The 22,464-nt window shown below is 39.7% G+C and overlaps 1 protein-coding gene across 4 annotated transcripts in view; it reads left to right on the top strand.

Moving 5' to 3' along the window:
- Window positions 1–145: 145 nt before the first annotated feature.
- LOC119788635 (potassium voltage-gated channel subfamily KQT member 2) overlaps window positions 146–22,464 on the top strand; it is a 28,113-nt gene continuing 5,794 nt past the window's right edge. The window contains exons 1-15 of one of the 4 annotated variants that reach the window (XM_038293174.1): window positions 146–609; window positions 6,858–7,008; window positions 7,265–7,355; window positions 10,024–10,150; window positions 12,524–12,699; window positions 12,968–13,093; window positions 13,602–13,712; window positions 13,795–13,890; window positions 16,042–16,136; window positions 16,209–16,277; window positions 17,009–17,038; window positions 17,566–17,645; window positions 18,687–18,893; window positions 22,037–22,084; window positions 22,224–22,332. In XM_038293174.1, coding sequence (XP_038149102.1) covers window positions 477–609; window positions 6,858–7,008; window positions 7,265–7,355; window positions 10,024–10,150; window positions 12,524–12,699; window positions 12,968–13,093; window positions 13,602–13,712; window positions 13,795–13,890; window positions 16,042–16,136; window positions 16,209–16,277; window positions 17,009–17,038; window positions 17,566–17,645; window positions 18,687–18,893; window positions 22,037–22,084; window positions 22,224–22,332 — 1,649 coding nt within the window. In that variant the 5' untranslated portion in view covers window positions 146–476. The remainder of the gene's footprint in view (window positions 610–6,857; window positions 7,009–7,264; window positions 7,356–10,023; window positions 10,151–12,523; window positions 12,700–12,967; window positions 13,094–13,601; window positions 13,713–13,794; window positions 13,891–16,041; window positions 16,137–16,208; window positions 16,278–17,008; window positions 17,039–17,565; window positions 17,646–18,686; window positions 18,894–22,036; window positions 22,085–22,223; window positions 22,333–22,464) is intronic. The other 3 variants (XR_005281497.1, XM_038293172.1, XM_038293173.1) reach the window with 3 other exon arrangements.

The raw sequence follows: 22,464 nt of genomic DNA, 5'->3' as shown, positions 1-22,464 counted from the left end.
TAAATTATTTTATTGTTGGTTTGTGTTTTTGTTTATTTTTTGATAAAGGATGTCATCACAACTGATCACTCAGCAAATTATCCTTAAACAAACAACAAAGCAAAGGAATAAATCAAAGAGAGCCAATCAGAGACCAGCCCCTCCTCCTCTATTCTGGTTACCACGGTAACCACTGTCAGAGGATCCGCATCCCCGCTCAGCTTGATGATCAAACATTTCTAGTCAATAACAATCCCTCTGAATCTGTCCAGATTTTGATGATTATCGGTCTCTTGCGTCATCCCGTCGCCTGACGCACACAGAGATGAGGCAGAGGATGAAGATCTGCTGATCAGCCAATCTGCAACGTAGCCATCCTGCGGCTTTTCTCTGCATCCCTCCATCTTCCAGCAGCGATGCTCCCGTAGCCTCCGCCCCGCCTCGAGGCTCCGCGCGCGGGCAGGCTGTAGCTCCGCGGCTCGGTGTGCGTGCCTGCCATGGTGCAGAAGTCCCGGAACGGCGGGGTGTTCCCCGGAGCGCAGGCCGAGCAGAAGAAGCTGAAGGTGGGCTTCGTGGGCCTTGAGTCCGGAGGGACGGAGTCCAGCAGGGACGGAGCTCTGCTCATCGCAGGTGAGCTCTTCCACGGGGCCGCGCACAAATGATAATTGCGCGCGCGTCTTAGGAGCGGGATGTTTAGGAACAGGTAAAGTTATCCAGGACATAAATAAACGGTCCGGGTTATTATCCAGACATGCAAGTCCAATTTGAGCACTTTCAGAAGGGTACGTTTATATTGTACCGTGCACGCGCTTTTAGAGGCCCCTGAGATGATGCTGCATCCTATGAAGAACTGAGGAACCTTTCAGAGTCAGCAAATCCATCAGAGAGCGAGGGGACAGTTACAGAGTTCATAGGGTCTTGTTTGCACAGCGAGAACAGGGTGATACTGATCTGGATCAGAGTCAGGACGGGATCATATTGATTCTGGATCAGGGTCAGGACTGGATCATTGATTCTGGATCAGGGTCAGGATGGGATGATATAGATTCTGTATCAGGGTCTGGACTGGATTATTGATTCTGGATCAGGGTCAGGACGGGATAATATTGATTCTGGATCAGGGTCTGGACTGGATTATTGATTCTGGATCAGGGTCAGGACGGGATGATATAGATTCTGTATCAGGGTCTGGACTGGATTATTGATTCTGGATCAGGGTCAGGATGGGATGATATAGATTCTGTATCAGTGTCAGGACGGGATAATATTAATTCTGGATCAGGGTCTGGATTGGATTATTGATTCTGGATCAGGGTCAGGACGGGATGATATAGATTCTGTATCAGGGTCTGGACTGGATCATTGATTCTGGATCAGGGTCAGGACAGGATAATATTGATTCTGGATCAGGGTCTGAACTGGATTATTGATTCTGGATCAGGGTCAGGACGGGATGATATAGATTCTGTATCAGGGTCTGGACTGGATTATTGATTCTGGATCAGGGTCAGGATGGGATGATATAGATTCTGTATCAGTGTCAGGACGGGATAATATTAATTCTGGATCAGGGTCTGGATTGGATTATTGATTCTGGATCAGGGTCAGGACGGGATGATATAGATTCTGTATCAGGGTCTGGACTGGATCATTGATTCTGGATCAGGGTCAGGACAGGATAATATTGATTCTGGATCAGGGTCTGAACTGGATTATTGATTCTGGATCAGGGTCAGGATGGGATGATATAGATTCTGTATCAGGGTCTGGACTGGATTATTGATTCTGGATCAGGGTCAGGATGGGATAATATTGATTCTGGATTAGGGTCTGGACTGGATTATTGATTCTGGATCAGGGTCAGGATGGGAGGATATAGATTCGGTATCAGGGTCTGGACTGGATTATTGATTCTGGATCAGGGTCAGGATGGGATGATATAGATTCTGTATCAGTGTCAGGACGGGATAATATTAATTCTGGATCAGGGTCTGGATTGGATTATTGATTCTGGATCAGGGTCAGGACGGGATGATATAGATTCTGTATCAGGGTCTGGACTGGATCATTGATTCTGGATCAGGGTCAGGACAGGATAATATTGATTCTGGATCAGGGTCTGGACTGGATTATTGATTCTGGATCAGGGTCAGGATGGGATGATATAGATTCTGTAACAGGGTCTGGACTAGATCATTGATTCTGGATCAGGGTCAGGATGGGATAATATTGATTCTGGATCAGGGTCTGGACTGGATTATTGATTCTGGATCAGGGTCAGGATGGGAGGATATAGATTCTGGATCAGGGTCTGGACTGGATTATTGATTCTGGATCAGGGTCAGGATGGGATGATATAGATTCTGTATCAGGGTCTGGACTGGATTATTGATTCTGGATCAGGGTCAGGATGGGATAATATTGATTCTGGATCAGGGTCTGGACTGGATTATTGATTCTGGATCAGGGTCAGGATGGGATGATATAGATTCTGTATCAGTGTCAGGACAGGATAATATTGATTCTGGATCAGGGTCTGGAAGGGATTATATAGATTCTGGATCAGGGTCAGGGTGGGATAATATTGATTCTGGATCAGGATCTGGATGGGATCATTGATTATGGATCAGGGTTGGAACAGGGTGATACTATTCTGGATCAGGGTCAGCAAAGGATCCTATTGATTCTGGAGGGTCAGGATGGGATGATATAGATTCTGGATCAGGGTCAGGAGGGGATGATATAGATTCTGTATCAGGTTCTGGACTGGATAATTGATTCTGGTTCAGGGTTAAATTTACTGGAAAGATTTGCTTCTTTTGGTGAGTATTTTGCCTTAATCTGACCCAAATCCAGCAATAACCATGAGGTGGCGTTCAATATTTATGCACCAGGGAGGTTTGAGGCCATGAATAGCAGAAGAAATTAAAGAAAAAGAAAGCCAGCTGGAATCTGAGTATACAAGAAAGCATTTTCCTACCTTTTTAGGCCATTAGTCAATTCACTTATGTATTAACTATCTGGTGGTTTTCTTGGCTACGTTTCTCCTTAGGTAGCCTGGTGGACAGAGTGAGTTGACTTTTCAATGGAACTGTCCCAGTTCTCCAGAATGTCTATTACCAGGACTTTCTTACAGTTTCTTCTGGAAGAAAAGGAAAAAAAAAGTTCAGTAGCTTTTATTTTTCCCAGTATGGGCAATTTTTGTGCAGTAGTAGTACACCTTTCACACACACGTTCACATTTCACAAATCACAGATAAAAAAAAAAAAAAGAAACGCATAAAATATTTAAAAAGATAAAAGTAAGGTGGATAAAAGAGAGAGAAAAAAATAAAAAGTAAATAAATATGTAACACATTTTAATAATAAAAATAATAAATTAAATGAAATAATAATAATAAAAAAACATCCTTTCTTCCAGTTTCTTCAACTTGTCAGGAAGATGCTCATCTCTGCATTTCGACTAGATCAGAAAAGTCTTTCAGGGATTTTGTTGCTGATATTAAGTATTGTTCACAAGTGAAAAATAAATCTAACATGAAGCTATCCAGTGCATTTTTGGCATTTAGCGATTTGACACTGTTTTTGGATATAATGGATAGGCAGCTAGCGCTAACTACATGCTTAGACGTCAGATTTGCTTTGCTTCAGTATGTTTTGAAGAGAATAGCAGGTGAAAATTGGTTCGGCAGCAGGAAGTATTCACCAGTTTGCTTCCAAACAACAACGGCAGACAGATCCTGGTGGAACAGTACTTGGCAAAAACCTCCACTGCCCAGCTGGCACTCTGCAGACTTGCTGGAAATTTATGTGCAGCGTGCCAAACACTATCCACTTAAAGCTGAGTGTGTCCAAAGACAAAACTGAAGTGAAAGAGTGTAATGTTGTTCTATACATCAACAAATCACAAACAGATGCAGAAATATTCATAAACAAATATCAGCAGTAGACACTAATTTGTGAACAGGAGTGTTTGGAAAACTACACTAGCTACTGTTACAACAGAAAAGTCTAAAGGTGATTGAAGATACAGAAAGTTACTGTGCCCACCAGTTTTACGCAGTTACTTTAGTCCCAAATGTATGACATAGTTTCAAAACGAGCATATTTTTTCTAATGTTTTTAGATATTGTTATTTTTATTTTTTATTTAATAGCTTATGATCTCATTAATGAAAGCTTTGAAGGCCTCCCATCTAATGCTTGCTACTATTTCAGTAGGGTTTAATTTAAAGTATTCATTGATCCATTTTTACAGATCTTTAGCTAATGGCTTGTCCTGTAGGTTTGCATTCTATAATTTGTGGGATAAACAAAGTTATCTCAGTAAACATTTATAAGCAGTGCAGTCTGGCTAGAATTTTACTGTTACACCAACATTTTTTAATATTTGATGAACAGAAATCCAAAAATAATCAATGTGTGAGTGGCTTTTATATATGATAAAATATTATTAGTGTTCTTTTAGTTTAAGTTCTGATATCTCAGTATTTAAGACAAATTAAGGGCCTTAACATTGTTTATTAATATCCCCTCATTAATATGTGAGTTGGGTTTGATTAAATAGATCTGTACAGTTCTGGGCTCAGGGCACAGTTGTAGAAAAGCTCACATTTTTTTATGAGGAGATTATGAAATATAAGCTTTTAAAGAATGCAGGTCGGTCCTGATTTTGGCCAAACATATTGAAAATTAGGTTTCTATGATAATGAGATGCATTGCATTGTAATGCATCTACTCTATAGATCCCATATACTGTGTGAAATTTAGAAAGGTATGGTTCTGTGCATCGAAATAACTCCAATACATATATAGGTAGTGTAAATGCCATGTATGACATTATCTGGTCATTAAATGATTTCTGTCTAAAACAGTCAAATATGATTTTCTTTTTATTTAAGGTGCTTTATTAAATGTTATAAACTGCAAGTTTGAAAGCCCCATGCAGTACGACGTTGAATATTGCGAGCTTCACTTCATCAAAACTCTGAAGTTGTTTGAAAGAAAAAGAGGATAGTGATGGGTAATTGGGTAAGAAGCCATGCACGCATTCACATCACAGTTAACTATAAGAATATTCCTCCTTAGTGTGAGGTGTTGGGAGCAGCTTTTCACCCTAACTTTACCACAACAATTACAAAAGAAGAAAATAATCTAATTTCGCATGTATCTGTAATGAAACAACAATAAATAACAAACTGGTGATTGTCTTAAACAATTATCCCTTAAGGTTTATATTATATATTAGCATGTTGTGCATCTTAAATAAAGCCCACTGGGTTATCAAATGTATAAAAACGGCAAATAAAACAGCAGGGAAAACTTATATGAGCAGCTTATAGCGGTTAGAAGATCAATTGTTTAATAATCTTCATAAGTTATGTTGGAGGATGTGGTTTCTGTAAAATCCCTTAGTTATTTTTCTTATAAGCTGAAGAGGAAGAAGAGGATTTCTCTGGTTTCAGCTCAGCTCCAGCCTTCAAGGAAGCATGTCCTTAATGAAATTAATTTGTGTTTGTTTACCCTCCTATCTCCAGCCTGAGAAGATGCAGATCGTTCCATCTGTCAATGTTTTTTATGTAACCTGTCTTAGCATCAGGAAGGAGAATCAAAACCAGGAAAAGCTTTAGTGCCAAGCAAGGTTTCTATGTACAAGGAATTTGTTTTTCAGTAATAAGGTAGTTCTCATAGACAGGCAAACATACATGTTACATCAATAGATAGACAAATATTTATTTAAAATAAATATGTCCAAGTACCCAAGACACATCAACAACTGGAGGCATAGTGACAGGACCCCATGCTGTCATACATGGAAGGAGCACCATGGCAGCTATTAAAAATAAACAAGAGTGTAAAGACATAATGAAAGTATACATAAACACATGTGCTGAGACTCCAGCAGGACACAGTGAGACCCAGGCCTAATTGAAGAGGCTTGTAGCAGGTGAGAAGAAGCTGTTTTTATGGGTTAAGGTTCTGGACTGCAGGCTTCTGAGGAAGGTCTTAAACTGTTTGTGTCCTCCAGGACTACCTGCTTGCCTCAGAGTCCTGGAGGTGTACAGTTCCTTAAGAAAATAAAACTTAGAGTCTGACTCCCTCTTTGCAGACCAATGATAGGCTTCAGCCTGCCCTTGCTGCTGGGGAGCAATCTTAAGGGTCTTGCTCAGGGACTCAGAGTGGCAGTCCGTGGGAGCGTGTCTTGATTTTAGAACGTTCGAGACCCAAGCGTAATGCCATAACCACTAGGACACCACTCCCCTTCAAAGCAAAGTTCCCTGATTCGAATCGAGCTGCGACCGTAAGCGCAAAATCCGAACCACTAGACCACCAGGGAGTAGCAGCAACATAGTAGAGGAAGGCGATTTTCCCTGTTTTCACGTGATTGTTCTACTTTGAGCATGCATGAGCTGCCAGCTCATGTTAAACGTGCATCATTATCTCATTTGATCACGGTCCAATTTTTCTCCATCACGTTGACTAAGGTTACCATATGTCAGTCAAATGCGTTCCATATGATCCAACTTTGTTCCAAAATCTACATGGAACGATTTTAACTCACATAGAACTTTATTTATGCTAACCATCGAGTTAGCATCACTGCTACCTGGTAGGATGGACTGGTTTTTGTATTAATTTTACTTTGATGAGTGAAAATGTAATTTGGCTTTTTTGGTGAGGGTTTGGCCATATTAGCACTTGTTTTTCATCAGAAAACATATCCGTGCATTGGGAAATTAAAATGTAGTGGCCTATGCTCTTTGTAACTTTTCACCAAGCTGCCATCTGGTCAATGGTGGTTGGTCAATAACCATTATTGCTGCAACCTTTTTGAACATTTGGTAGGATTGTTTATTAAAGGGAATATCTCTCTCTCCAGGTGGAGATGAAGGTCCTCGTCGTCAGCGCAGCAGCGTTTCTGGAGGCAAGAAACCTCCGAAAAGAAACGCCCTCTACAGGAGGCTGCAGAACTTCCTGTACAACGTCCTGGAGAGACCTCGAGGATGGGCCTTCATCTACCATGCCTATGTGTAATGATCTCAGTCAACATCTCACATACCTGTCTGCTAATGCTTTTACCTCATTATTTATTTACCTCTTTTATTTTAGTTATGCAGATTTAATTTTATTATTGAATAGTAAATAAGCTTTTTCACCACTGCTCAGAGATTTCAGAAGCAGTTGAGTCTGCAAACAGATATCAGATCAATTACAACAGCTGGAATGAAGCTCTGAATTATTGATCTGGGCTCAGTTTTCATGGGTTTATTGATTGTCTGTGTCCAGGTTCCTGCTGGTTTTCTCCTGCCTGGTTCTGTCTGTGTTCTCCACCATCAAAGAGTATGAAAAGAGCTCAGAAGATGCCCTCTACATTCTGGTAAAGAAAAACAAAAGAAAAAAGTTAATGCTAACTTTTACTGTGAGTGTAACAGGCTTGTACTCTTCGTTAGTTTGGCCTTATTCAGAACCAGTCATTGTGATTAATTAAGGCTAAATATATCTGCTGGTGCAGTTCTCTGACTGTTAGGTAGTGATGATGAAGATAAAGATGCATGTTGGATTTAGTGTCTTTTTTAAAGAATATGCTTGTTAGTGCTACTATTCAAAATGAAACAAAAAGAAATGTCTTTTTTGTTTCCTTCTTTTCCTTACGGAAGATGATTACTGTAGGGCCGCTGAAAAAAAAAGTTTACTGATTTTGACATTTTATTTCAGTATAATATGAGAAAAAAGTAATAATTCTCAATTTTTTTTTCATAATTCTGACTTTTTTTGGAGTTTTTACAGCACTAGTGGCTTGTTTTTCTGACAGTAGGCTGGCAGAAAAGGGGGTATGAGAGAGAGAGGAGAGACATGCAGCAAAGGACCACAGGTCGGATCGAACCACGGTCAGCTGCGTCGAGGACTAAGGCCTCCGTACATGGGTCGTGCGCACTAACTATGTCCAGAATTCTGACTTTTTATTACAATTTTGACTTCAATTTCACAATTACTGGATTTTTTCTCAGAATTCTGACTTTAATCTCAGAATGTTGGATGTTAATGTAGATGGGCACCATGAAGGAAGAGATGTAGGTTCATTCAGCTTCACTGACAAAGATGTGAGTTGATTGAGAGGGCCATTGACACATTGGTGGAAAAATGACGCAATTAGGTGACTTTTTACGTACCCGAGGGGTCCCAGGTGATGCTATTTCATTAATGGAAGAGCAGAAGGTAGTTAAAACAAGAGAGCTAGTTTCTAAAACAGACATTGCTATGGCTTGATGCTAACATGTTTGTTAGTTGTCAGAATTCAATCAGAATTCTGAGAAAAAAGTCTGAATCCTGAGATTAAAGTCAGAATTCTGACTTTTTTCCCATACTATACTGAAATAAAATCTAAAAATCAGTTAACTTTTTTTATTTTTTCAGTGGCCCTAATCCTCTTCTGCGGTTCCTTCATCAGGTCATCACAACATTTTTCTTTTAAATTCAAACCTCCTCCTCAGCTCAGGAGATGAAGGGCCTTCCTCTGATACCTTCAAAGTTCTGGGACTTAGAACGATCTGTGCCTTATCTCAGCCTGAACCATCTTTGCTAAAAACTCTGAGGTCTGCTCTACAGATGTATTACAATATGAAACCATTCCCCCCACCCATGCTGGTTTATTGCCTCAACTAAAGCAGCATTTAAGACTAGGAAACTCTGAAAATATGCGATTCTGAAATTAGATAAAAGTTGTGTGCATGAATGCGGACAGTAATTGAAGAAAATGTTTTTTATATTTTTTATCTAAACAAAGAAAATTTACTTTGTTTAGATACTGTTTGTTCTAGATAACTATTCAGAGTCTTCACTTTTAAAAACCTACGTCAAATTCATGCTAAAAGTATGGATATTACAGACTTTGACAAGAAGTTAAAATGATTCAATATTTTTGTTTGTATAAATCTGAGCTTTGTATGTTATATATGTTTCTTTATAACCGTGCACCGGGCTACTCTTCCCTTTAATTGCACATTGGAGTTATGCTCACTGGCCCTCATTTGTTTAACATCTGTGATGAGCGGGGATAGAATGGGTGTGGAATGTAGATCTCTCTGATATTGGACCTTGTTCAGAACATCCTATAGCAATGCTCTAAGGAGTCTAATCAGCGTATAAGTCAGACATCATCATGGACCGGGAAACCTTGTCAAGCCCTGAAAACTTGTTCCTTCTTGATTCTTCAATTTCCAAGGTCTTCCTGCAGAACCAATGCATCCATCATGCAGCATTCACACAAGCATCACAACAGTATTTACATTTTTTCACATCAATCAGTATGATTGCCTCTCGCCTTCTCACAGGAATGGGAGGAAACATTTGAATATTTAGCTGATTTAGATTTAAGTTTTTCTTTATCAAAGTGAGATGTCCTCATGTATATTTATAAATCAGCAGTGCAAGCACACATAACCCTATAGGTTTAAATGCTTATGATGGATTAATCTATGATTAATATAGAGGGAAATTAAATGTCTGATTGGAACTATGATACATTGTAGCTTCAGTCCGCTGCCTTGCCCTCTGCACCACCAGTTTCTTCTGCTTACAGATTGAGCATACACATGGGTCAGAGTTACCTTGAGGAAAACATATTTTGTCAGGTTTTCTAAAAATATATCACAAACTTTGCATGCAAGCTGATGTATGCACATTTCAGGGGCAAACAAATCCTTCATGATTTAGACCCCAGAGCCTTCAGAGGTCAATGTCATGCATTACATTTTAACTGCACACATTTTTTCTTATAAATGTGTTTTTAGACTTTAGAAAAGCAGAGCTTTCTACATGCAGTAGTACAATCCTCTTAGCCCTAGTGTCAGTCTTTTGGTTTCTGCCAGAATCATTAGTATGTAGCAGATCAAGTTCAGGAAACTTTGCACATGGCATGGATGTTCAGGCTCTCACTTTCACTGAACTTCCACCATTTTAATGGCTGAATGCACATTAAAAAAATGTGTGTAGTCCCAGCATTAGAAGTGTCTTCTAACGCCTGTCCACGTGCTGCCTCTATGCAGGAGGTAGTGACTATCGTGGTATTTGGGGTGGAGTACATGGTGAGGATCTGGGCTGCCGGTTGCTGCTGCCGCTACAGAGGATGGAGAGGAAGACTTAAATTTGCCAGAAAGCCATTCTGTGTCATCGGTAAGTTTCAGGACCTCCATCTCTTGCTATCAGTCTGAAACATGTTTATTTTAAGGAACTGAAAGGTCCAATGTTTTTATCATTCAACCAAAAAAGATATGAAATCACATAAATGAATGAAATCAAGCTATTTAATGATTTAATTCCACATAGAACCAGTTTTAGAGAGAGGTGCTGGTCTTAAAGTTCTGGAGGTTTTTGTTTTAGAATAGAATAGAATAGAATAGAATAAAATAGAAAATCCCTTTATTGTCCCACAATGGGGAAATTCTGTTGTTTACATCAGCAAAAAGATTATAGAAAACATTTTCACACAAATGTGGACCTATTTTTAGACATAAATTATTTAGATTTACTTATATCTTTTTACCCCTTTCATAGAATAGAATAGATAATCTCTTTATTGTACCACAAGGGGGACATTTACAGCAGTATGGAAGTAAATATGTGCCATCAGAATTTGAATAAAAAATACCTCTGAAATTTGAATGTTGTATATTAGTGCTTACTTTTTCAGTATTAAAATAAATTCAGAATATATTTTTAACCTAAAAAAAATTCAGTGTCATTATTTGTACATTAAAAAAAAAATTCAGTGTAATTTATTTTACATGGTTACAATTTTCAGTTATTAAAAAAATTCACATTCCTGTTTCAAAGTGATCAAATTTTCAATATACATATTTTTCACAGTTTAAAATTTCAGTGTTAAAAAATTCAGCATATAAAAAATTCAACTTTTCAAAATTCAAATGCAATATTTTCGTTGTCCTCCAATTCAACTTGCTCAAATTCACTGTCTCAAATTCAGCGTCTAAAAATTCGCTGTAAAAATGGCCAAGGTTACTTCAGGTCACAGACATTAGCAATGGATGTCCGATTCCAACATCCACCTAATCACGTGACACAACCATCATATTGAAGAAGTACAAAGTTACACCCAGGCTGGCGACCATGGAGGCGAACTCAAACCCAACGGTGAGTTTAATGCTTTCATATTTCTGTAGTATATTTTATTTTGCGCATGAAGTTTGATACATTATCTTAAAGACTGATTTAAAACACTGGTTTGGGCCGTTGTTAATCTTACACCGTGTAGTGCCGGCATATTACCTCCGAGCATCCCCCCCCCCCCCCCCCCCCCGACCCAATTTCCCCCGTTTTATTTCAAAAAGAAATACCACTTTTCCAGGCAGTCTTAGTAAAGTCGTAATTTTTCAGGAGATGCTACCGCTAATGTAGTAAGCTAATATGGCTGCCTTGTGTGCTTCAAAGAGGGGCTGTGAACAGTTCCGACCCCACTCTGATCAGCTACTGTATTGTTAGCTCGGAGGTAGCGAGAAGTAATATGCCGGCACTACACGGTGTAAGATTAACAACGGCCCAAACCAGTGTTTTAAATCAGGCTTTAATATAATGTATCAAACTTCATGCGCAAAATAACATATACTACAGAAATATGAAAGCATTAAACTCACCGTTGGGTTTGAGTTCGCCTCCATGGTCGCCAGCCTGGGTGTAACTTTGTACTTCTTCAATATGACGGTTGTGTCATGTGATTAGGTGGATGTTGGAATCAGACATCCATTGCTAATGTCTGTGACCTGAAGTAACCTTGGCCATTTTTACAGCGAATTTTTAGACGCTGAATTTGAGACAGTGAATTTGAGCAAGTTGAATTGGAGGACAACGAAAATATTGCATTTGAATTTTGAAAAGTTGAATTTTTTATATGCTGAATTTTTTAACACTGAAAATTTAAACTGTGAAAAATATGTATATTGAAAATTTTATCACTTTGAAATAGGAATGTGAATTTTTTAATAACTGAAAATTGCAACCATGTAAAAAAAAATTACACTGAATTTTTTTTTAATGTACAAATAATGACATTGAATTTTTTTTAGGTTAAAAATATATTCTGAATTTATTTTAATACTGAAAAAGTAAGCACTAATATACAACATTCAAATTTCAGAAGTAATTTTTATTCAAATTCTGATGGCACATATTTACTTCCATACAGCAGCAAAAGGAAGAGTTAAAAGATGAAAAATAAAATTCTGCACTGTAAATTGTTTTAATCATATAAATACTATGCACCTGGAGAATAAATAACCAATATACAGCTATGGACATTTTTACAGTAATGGATATTTGAAAATAGCAGCAACATCAGAGATGTACAAAATGCAAGCAGCATGTTATTTAACTGACTAAGGTAGAAACTGTACAAAATCAGCACGAATATAACAAGTTATTGAGGTTGTTTGGAATAGTGGTGGTAACAGTGACAGATGCTCTGTAATAGACGCTCTGACACGTTTTTCCTTCAGTTCGTCTCAAATCTCTCTTTTACCTTCTCCTCTGCAGACATCATGGTGCTCATAGCCTCCATCTCTGTCCTGGCTGCTGGGACTCAAGGAAACGTTTTTGCCACATCTGCCATCAGGTCCCTCCGGTTCTTACAGATTCTCCGGATGATCCGCATGGATCGTCGTGGAGGAACCTGGAAACTTCTAGGATCGGTAGTCTACGCCCACAGCAAGGTGACTGGTGTTACAATAAGAAGCAGAAAAATGAAATGGTTCTGGTAATAAAAACTTAATTGATTATAATTTATTAAGCTCTGGTCTAATGCATGACGTAGTTTCTGCTACCACAACAAAACGAGAAGGGTGAGACATCACAAGGTCTTCAAAGGAATAAGATATGTTTATGTTCATCCATGGATGGATGTGGGGACGGATGGATGAATTGATCTATGGTGGTTTGAATTAAGGTTGATCAGATGACTGGTTTCCTCTCTGTCTGCAGGAACTCATCACTGCCTGGTACATTGGCTTCCTGTGTCTCATCCTGGCCAGTTTCCTGGTTTATTTGGCTGAAAAAGAAGACAACGAGCAGTTTGAGACTTATGCTGATGCCCTCTGGTGGGGACTGGTGAGACAACTTCACAGACAGTTAAAGACAGCCCTTTGGTGTAATGTTCACCTGTCTCACAAAGAGAAATGATTTCTTTGAGTTCAAACAGCTGACCTCTGGGTCATGTCCCTGGTTCACGGTTAGGTTCTGCTTTCTTTGGTCCAGAATGTGGCTGTGACCCTAAAGCCAGTCAATCTGATGGTAAACATCAGTTTAAGGACATTCAATTAATGTTAGAGAGGATCTAGCTATAATGAAGATAAGAACTCTTTAACCGTATAGTATGTTTAATTTTGATGAATGTAAGCAATGTATCTACAATGCTACTATGGTGAAAGCACACTTAAAATACTTTACATCACAGAAAACGAGTTCCTCCTTGGTTTTTATAGGGTATTATTTTATCCAGCTGCAGTGCAGATAATTTAGGTTTCCTCTGGATCTTAAAGCTGTATTATCTGAGCTCCTCAGCCTGTTGTCTCCCTGCTGCAGGAGAATTTGATTCGTCTCCTAATGTCTTTGTCAGATAACCCTGACGACCATCGGATACGGAGACAAGTTTCCTGTCACCTGGAACGGACGTCTGCTGGCTGCGACGTTCACACTGATCGGAGTTTCCTTCTTTGCTTTGCCAGCTGTGAGCCACGTTATTGACTGCCTGTTTTTGCCTAGACTTACCTGAGACACCTGCTCATTCATGTCACCCGATTCCTTTCCAGGGAATTCTGGGCTCTGGATTTGCTTTGAAGGTTCAGGAGCAGCACAGGCAGAAACACTTTGAGAAAAGACGGAACCCTGCAGCTGGACTCATACAGGTAGATACTGACAGCTGTTTTGTGATTGGTTCAGATGAGAGAAGGTGAGACCATTAGATCCAACAGAACCTTATCCCTGCCCTGATCTGGTTGAATTAGAATCACAAATTGATATTTTCGTGTTACTGGGAAAAGGAGATTCTACTTGTTCAAATGACACGAAAACCAAAGTTATTCTCGAACTTTTTTTCCAGACTAAAAAAGAATAGTAACAACAGTTTGACATGTTCATAAACCCCTTCAAACAGTGTCAAAATCATTTATTGAGAATCATACTTTTCAAAAGAAATACAAGTTTTGAGGACAACAACTGACAAATTTAGGTTTTATTGTTTTCAGAAGTCTATTTAAATTTACTAAAAAACTTTAACAGTAATGAAACCATCAATCCATTAAGCTAACAAAATAAACACTACAAAATAAACTGAAAATAATTCTTTTGATGGGCTTTAATCAAAATATCTGGGAGGGGTGGCTGTTTGAATAAGGAGTTGGAGCACTGGAAAGGTTTGATTGTGTAGTTTATAAATCATGAAGTTCTTCTGCCTGTGTAGGGTACCTGCAAAGGGATTGTCTCGAGGTAGTTAGTGAGTTTTCATAGGCTTCCTCATGTAGGGTTGCATGAGAAGCAGTTTTTTGTTTCGTTTTTTAGTGTCTCTTTGCTTTGATCTCTAATCAATGGGCTTCTGGCCCGCTTATGCGAAAGTCTGCTCCCACTTCAAAGGTCTTCTCTTTGTTAATATGGTGTCTGTGCTTTGGAAGGCTGCTGCCGAGGTTTGCCCTGTTAAAGTCCAATAGAACAATGAGCAGGAAGTCTGGATTTATTTATACATTTTTTATTTTTATCCATCTTAGATACCTGGTTTGCCAGGTGTGCCCTTACTGACACTCGCCTGAGGTGGAATATAAACAGCAGCCGGAACAAATGTCGAAAAACTCCCACGGAGAATAAGATTGTTTACAGTTAATGAATAATGTCTCTAAAGTAAGGGCTGCATCATTTCCTTAACGCTATGACATCTATACACCTACCTTTGGTGATGGAAAGACAGAATCTGCCACATTGTTTTTAATTTTAACCCCCTATTTTAATTAAATAGGGGGTTAATTTAAATGTCCGCAATATGCATGGTGATCTGTGTTAGAGAAGCAGTTCATCTATTTTGAATTTTTTTGGGCTGGAGAGCAGTAATTCACCTGGTGGATAGAATTTTTAGCGCAGTGAGGAAATCCTGCCATCTCAGCCTAACCGTTGCACCTGCATGCTTATCTGTACAGCGTCAGCATCTTCCTTAGATTCCATAGAGTGTTAGCAGTCCAAAGTCCAGTATTTAAAAGTGTATTGTATATGAAGGGCAAAAGAGAAGATGTTAAACAAACAGTTTAAAATCAGATATTATACATATATATGCTGATGAAGATTCTCTGTCATCCAGGTTACATACCTGTACCCTTTGCTTTACCTGGTAATGCTGTGTCTCTGTCTGCTCTGGAACAAAGGCAGCTGCAATGCAGAGTCTGGGTTGAGTTCAGTAAACCAAGTCTCAGTGAAGCATAAAACAGATGATAAATGAACATCTCAGATTTTTCCCACCAGAAGCCGAAGGTTATCCGGACACACATTGGAAAGAAATATTGCCAGAAGCGTTGTCTGAAATCCCCTCTGGCAAGGATGCAGGATCAGCAGAGCTTGTTTTCCTCCCCCCTTCAGCAACACACATAAGCAGCAGTAAATGCGTCCTTTACCAAAATGTCAAATAACTCCCCTGATGATGTGATAAAAGTGGAAATAATCCAATGATCCAATTCTAACCGGTCATATTGCCCTAAAACTGATAATCTCTTTCCTGCTGAAAATCAAGTCATCTAACATTTTAAATACTCTGCATCAAATCCAGCCCCCACATTTTTCCAAAACCTATTTCCACATAAACACAATGACTCAGAGAGGCCATTAACTGCTCTGAGATCAGAGGTTTCCTTTATGTTTACCTCCCTTTTCCATTGCCTCCCCTCTGAACTACGACATTTTTTAATTGATCTGTGGGTCAAAGCTTTGAAAGATTGATCTAGATTCTGGCTTCTTTCCGAGGTTGAAGAACAAATTGTTTATGAAATCTTTGGATACTTATTGAATGTCTGTGCCTGAAGGCTGCCTGGAGAGTCTATGCCACAAATCTGACCCGGACTGACCTGACTTCCACCTGGGACTATTATGAGAGGACAGTGTCTGTCCCTATGTACAGGTGAGAGTAATATTTCTGCAGCCCTTAACTCTTATCCTGCAGTATCTTCATCCTGTCTGTGTTTGTCTGCAGGCTGATTCCTCCTCTTAACCAGCTGGACTTGCTGAGGAACCTCAAGAATAAATCTGGACTTTCATTTAGGTTCGTAAAATTTCACACAAATCAAAGCATTCTGTATCAAGCAATCATTCGCCTTTGACCACCAACAATAGGCAAGGTTTGTGAGGTGTCTTACCCAGGGACACTATGGCTGCAGCAGGGGCCCAAGCTAGCAATCCATGTAATATATGATCATACCACCAATTAATCAACTGAACTTTAGCTGCAGTGTAACACCAACGCCTTGATATTCAAAGAAATCCAAATAATGGGCTCCTAATTGGGTGGGCAAAAAAATTGCAATAAGTTGGTGTGTTTCAAGTGTTTTGAAGGATTTCATAGAAGGATAAGACACACATACCGGACATACCCATACAAATCAGCAAATAGATAGAGCTAAAAAAGAATAGTAATACTTATTTAAAAAGAAATGACAAAAAAAAAACACATTTATCAACAGAAATATTTGTTTTCTAGTTTGTGGTAAAATCTATAGCTGCATATCCTCCGACCATATATTTGGTCATTGGGCTATGACCAAATACTCAGGAAGGCACAAAGTAGATTTGCACCTGGTGTGCTGCTCAATTCACATGAGCTAATTTTTTTTTTACCTTTACATCAGCTTTGTGCATGTTAACAAGTTTGCATGTGTTTTTATACATACCAGCAGTGGTACAGTCTTGCAAGAACAGTGAGAAGTCTCTCCACTTTTTACATGATGGAGTATTCAGACGAATTAAGATAATATGTAACTTTGTGTCTGTCTGCAGGAAGGACGTCCAGCCTGAGCCATCACCAAGGTCAGTCTGCAGCTCTGCTTCTTAAAAGAGTTCAGATTCACTCAGATGCTTTTAGATTTCTGCTGCAGGACAGAAACTGTATCTTCAGGCCACTGAACATCTGATCTCTCTGGGATTCATTTCAATTTGATTGTAAACTAATAGTTTACATTCAGACTAAGATGGCTCTTCCAGATTTGCTCAAATATCACAGTCAGAAGTGCTGACAGAACCAAATGATATGGATGAAAACATGGTAACGTAACATTATTAAATGAAGAGTAACAGTAGGACTAACTGTGACTAAAAATAAGTACCAGAACATTGCTTGTTCATTATCTCAGATGAACTTTCTGTTTTGATGCAATTCTGTCTTTTCTGGCACTTACAACCACTGACCAAACCAACAGAACCACACCCTTCTTTGTCAAGGGTAGCTCTAAATATGTCCCTAACATCAGGTGATTTGTTGTACTTAATAAGTCTTCAGGTCTGGTTGGTACATATTCTTGATTGCGAATAAAACAAACTTCATTTTGTTTTTCCAGTCAGAAGGTGAGTTTGAAAGAGAGAGTCTTCTCTTCCCCAAGAAGCTCAGGGACCAAAGGGAAAAGTTCTCCTCAGCACGGTGGGTATTAGTTCATCATGTTTATGAAGGTGAATGTTTGGCCAAAAGTAGAACCGGTTTGAAAACAAACCATTAATAATCTGTTAAACCTAATCTCAGACTAACTGAACAGTCGGTCTGTTTCCATTACAAATGTGCTCAAATTTATGTCGATATTCTGCTCATTTTAAAAATGCTAATTTTCGTAATTCCAGTATTTCCATTGAATAAAATATACAATAAAAATTGCACCTGGATGCGTTTGTTCTTGCAATAACACTTGAAAACAACAATGTAGTGACTATAGTATTATATCCATAGTTCAGCCGTGGCTCTAGTGCTCATCGTGCTCATTATAAAGAAATAAAAATACTAAATACTAAAAATTACTCAGTTTCCTCATAAATCCGAATAAGCCGCTCCAGGTCCAGTTGTAGATCACGTTACTCTTGTAATAATTTTGATGCAACTGAAAAACCGGCCCATCAAAGCATAGGAACTTTTCATCGAAAAGCATGGATTTTCTTGTTTTCATTATTAGAGTTTGCGTAATTATATGGTTAATCGAAATGCAGCTAATGACAACATGAGTGTTGGCCTAGTGGATAGAGCTATGCACTGAAAAGGTTGGAAGTACCTGGTTCAATCTGGATTCCTGAGCAAGACCCTTAACCCCACACTGCTCCCCTGGCACCACACAATGGCAGCCCCCTGCTCAACAATGGGATGGGTTAAATTCCCCATTGTGGGACGATAAAGGGATTTACATTTTTATTTTTTTTTATTTTTTACATTTTCCAAAAGCAGATCTGTGTGTTGCTATGGGAACCTGCTGAAACAATTACCAGCTCACCCCATTCCACAAGCTCTTTTGTGTTTCTGCTTTTTGACTTAGAGGGAGTAGAGATCCACTTCTGTTAGCCTCTTCCAGAAGCTTCTTCCACTCAATTTTAGGATTTTAGGGATCATAAGACAAAGCTGTACCTTATGTTTCAGCATTTTTACTGCCTGCTTGGATGAAACACCAGAGAGTTTGATCCACCTTGCTTTTAATGTCTCCAGTGGTCCCTCCAGGTGGTGTAGGTCCTGGAGTGGGTGTTGGTCCTGGTACTCCCAGCGGGGTTCAGGCATTGCGTCGGTCTCCAAGCATAGAGCCCAGTATGGATGAGAGTCCAAGCAAGGTTCCAAAGAGTTGGAGCTTCGGAGAACGCAGCCGAACAAGGCAGGCCTTCAGGATCCGTGGAGCAGCATCTCGCCAGAACTCTGAAGGTGAGACAGGCTGGAGTTGGGTTAAGCTCTTCTTCAACATTCTGATCCTAGACTACACACAAACTCTGATCTACCAAGATCACAAACAGGATATTTAAAAGACTGTGGTGCAAAAGCATTTATTAGAGATGTATTCATTATGTTTAGAGATCTATCTGACATAAAAGTAAACATTTTATTAAGAAGTTTAATTAGAAATTGATCTTGCAAACTATTTGATAATTTTAAAGACATCACAACTTATATAACCTCAGTCTCGTCTGTTTTTGTAAAAGTGGGAAAATTGTCATGATTTTACAAAGTTCAGTCCTGCGCTACTTGAACGGGTCATAGTGGAGATGAATCCCTTTCTCAGTGCGAAGCTCAAACGATCTATTGGAGAAAGTGGATCCAAACCTCCTGTTTGAACCCCAGCTCAGTTTGAAGCTCAGTTGATCCTTCCAGGGAGAGAAGGTCCGAGAAATCCAGTTTGCAGGATGACTTCCTGCCGAGAGGCAAAGACAAAAACAAAGTTAAACTCAGGTTGACAAAAACTCAGTCTGACTCAGCAAAACTCAGCTTGGCTAGAGTACCCTAAACTGGCAAACACTCTGGCGTAGGTAGTGGCAGGCAGCAACTTAAGAACACTCCGTTTAACAAGGAAACCATCAGCAGGTGTGTGAGGAGGCGAACCAGAACCAGGCGCCTCCTGGTGGATGAAGGGAGACAAACATAGAAATACAAACACAAAGACAGGGGTCCTGACAAAAATGTGTTGATGGTGATTTTGGGAGCAGACTAGCAGTCAGAAGCCTCTAGTTTTTTATGACTAATTCATGCGACCAAGGTTAGGACTAGCTGATTTTAAGAATAAAATCATACATTATTGATGGTGAATACTGTACTTAAAGCTGACAATTAAAACAAAAATTAGTAATAAATTAGTAGACTTTACAAAGAGTCACCTCTCATGTTGCCACTGAGGGGAAAAAGTGAAGACAAAGTTTTTAAATGTCCTTACAGTTATTAGATTTTGTGATCTAGCCCTTCAGTTCTTGTTGGGTTTAATCTAAAAAAAAACAGTTAATACCATTAATCCAAACATATCTCATGAAGAGTGGACTAAGACTCTGATGAGATACGATGATGATAACAAAGAGATCAATCACCTTAAAAGCATTGCAGGGGTGAAAACTGAGGCATAAAAGTAAAGCTGTGGAAGAAGGACCTGAGTGGGTGGGCCTAGATCAGGCCAGTACCAGGTCCATGCAGAGCTGCAGCTTGTGTTTCCTCCCAGGTTTCTACTTTGTCCCTTATGAATCAGGATGGATCACTGAAATGTGTGCTGGCTTCATTTTGTCATCCAATGAAGTCCCTTTCTATCTAGTTCCAAACCTAAACCATCTCAAGCAAAAACAAGAAGAATTCAGAGCCCATCCTTCTGTTCTCTGCTGCATCCTGCAGAGCCTAGCATGGGTGGGCCGCATCTGAACAGGTCACAGCAAAAACAAACCTGGTTACAACCTATTACCTGAACATACCTCTGGAATCTGATAAGAACATTTTGCAGGATTACAGGGAGAACATGGAGGTTCCACAAAAACAACAGTGAATCTTTAAAGGAACATTTAAATTGTCAATGGAGCAGCAATAAGAAATTATTCAACAAATAGGAGTCTAGAAAACAGAGGTGGAACTGAAGCGAGTGGAGAAAGGATGAAGAATGGAGGAGAAGGTTTGGAGAGGAAACAGATCAACAGTCTTCATCAGAGATAAATGGTTAGAACTGGTCCAACAGCTTACCCCATGGTCTCCATCCATGTTGGTGGCTTTCAACATCAAAACATGCAACTCTATTAACTGCAGTTGTGAAAGCCAGAGTGGAGGCATGCTGCTGCAAGCAGGGGCAGAGTTCAGCCAGAAGCACTAAGTTGTAACGCAAAAAGTCTCCAATGTGAAGATAGTATTGCTGCACCGATACCCGATACCTGGCTGTGCAGTATTTGCTGATACCGATTCCATCTGTTTGAAATTGATGTGTGTGTATCTATGAAGAACTGCATATAACTTGGATGTAAAATAATTGCCATCATGGCTTTGTCAAGCTGCTGCCTACCTTTGTGAAGCAGGAAAAAGACTAAAACAAAGTGAATCCAGTAGAACTTTTTATTGCCTACCTGGAATTGGTGACAATAGTTGAATAAACGTATGGCTCTCAAAATGGTATCGGTACACTATTTGTTGGTACTCGCGATACCACAATTTTAATGCAGTATCGGGGCCCTGCCCGATACTGGTATCGGTGCAACACTAGAAGATAGCAATAGATAAAGTTATGTGGTACAAGCCGCCATATTGGAGATTGTTGCTTTTAAACTTAACCCTTAATTACATTTCCCATCATTCATATAGCTGGTGGCTTAGCCTAATGAAAACAGTGACAGGATATGGGAACATTTTAAAGTTGTCTGTATGCAGAGTTTCCTGTTTTCTGTTTGTGTTATAAGCAAAGGTTCTATTTTAAAGGTTAAGTCCTGTTCTGAAGGTCTGGTATTGTTATATAAGTCAGGTTGCAGACTGAGGTTACAGTTTGGCTCATTCTTGAAATATCGTATTTGAAGAAAATCCTCAACTTCTCAGATTCTTCATTCGCACACCAACTTCTAGGGTTCCATTGTTCTGAACCGGCCAGTCCAGGTGGTGTATACCAGGCTTGACGTGCTTTCTTTCTGTCTTTGTGAGGTCTTCCTCAGCTGGATGGGTGGTGAGAGCTAAACAGTACGTTCTGCTTTCTGTGGAGGTTTCCTCTAGACCTCCGTGTCTGTCAGTGTGATACCAAATGGCCCAAAGAAAGTTGGCTGTTGGTTCTGATGATCCAGATGTTGTCCTGGTGTGTTTAGTGAAGGCTTCACTTCTTCAGCCCTAATTCTGACCCAGCAGCTTGTGTGAACAAGTGGTTCTGTGATGTTTCCTAGATGGAGTTTCTGCTCCAGGTAAGATACTGACAACTTCCAAGCACTGCTCCGAGGCCAGACCCAACCCATTTGACCCGTCTCTGATTGATGACTGATGTCCTGTTTTCCATTGGTTGGTTGGCTGATCCACAGGGCTGCTGCTAATCTTCCGCTGATGAAGCTGTTTCCTCTCTCCTCTTCCTCCTGTAGTGCTGATAGAGATGCAGGATGAAGAGTTCAGACACAAGAGTTCACCAGGTCAGCGCACACACTCACAGGAAGGAAGACTCAGCTGTTTTAGGCCTCTGGACTTCCTGTCACATGATGAAGTGTTTCAGGAAGTCGTAGTTGTTTCCGGTGAGAAAGCTGGACTAAACGACCTCTGCTGTTGTTTCAGATGCCAGCCTGCCAGGTGAAGACATGGCAGATGACAACAAGAGCTGCCACTGTGAGTTTGTCCCTCAGGACCTTACGCCGGGGTTAAAGGTCACCATCAGAGCCATCTGGTATGAGTCCGTCCAACAGAGACTCCCCTGCTGCACCTGCAAACCATTCATCGCTTTCTTCACTCTTTATTTGCTATTTTATGCACTGGATCATGATTTTATTCACATTTATTTTTTTATTTACTTATGTTT

This window comes from Cyprinodon tularosa, unplaced genomic scaffold (assembly GCF_016077235.1).
Source record: "Cyprinodon tularosa strain WSP-4 unplaced genomic scaffold, ASM1607723v1 ctg322, whole genome shotgun sequence".
Lineage (NCBI taxonomy): Eukaryota > Metazoa > Chordata > Actinopteri > Cyprinodontiformes > Cyprinodontidae > Cyprinodon > Cyprinodon tularosa.
The sequence above is the reverse complement of the archived record's forward strand: the minus strand, read 5'-3'. Positions and strand labels throughout refer to the sequence as shown.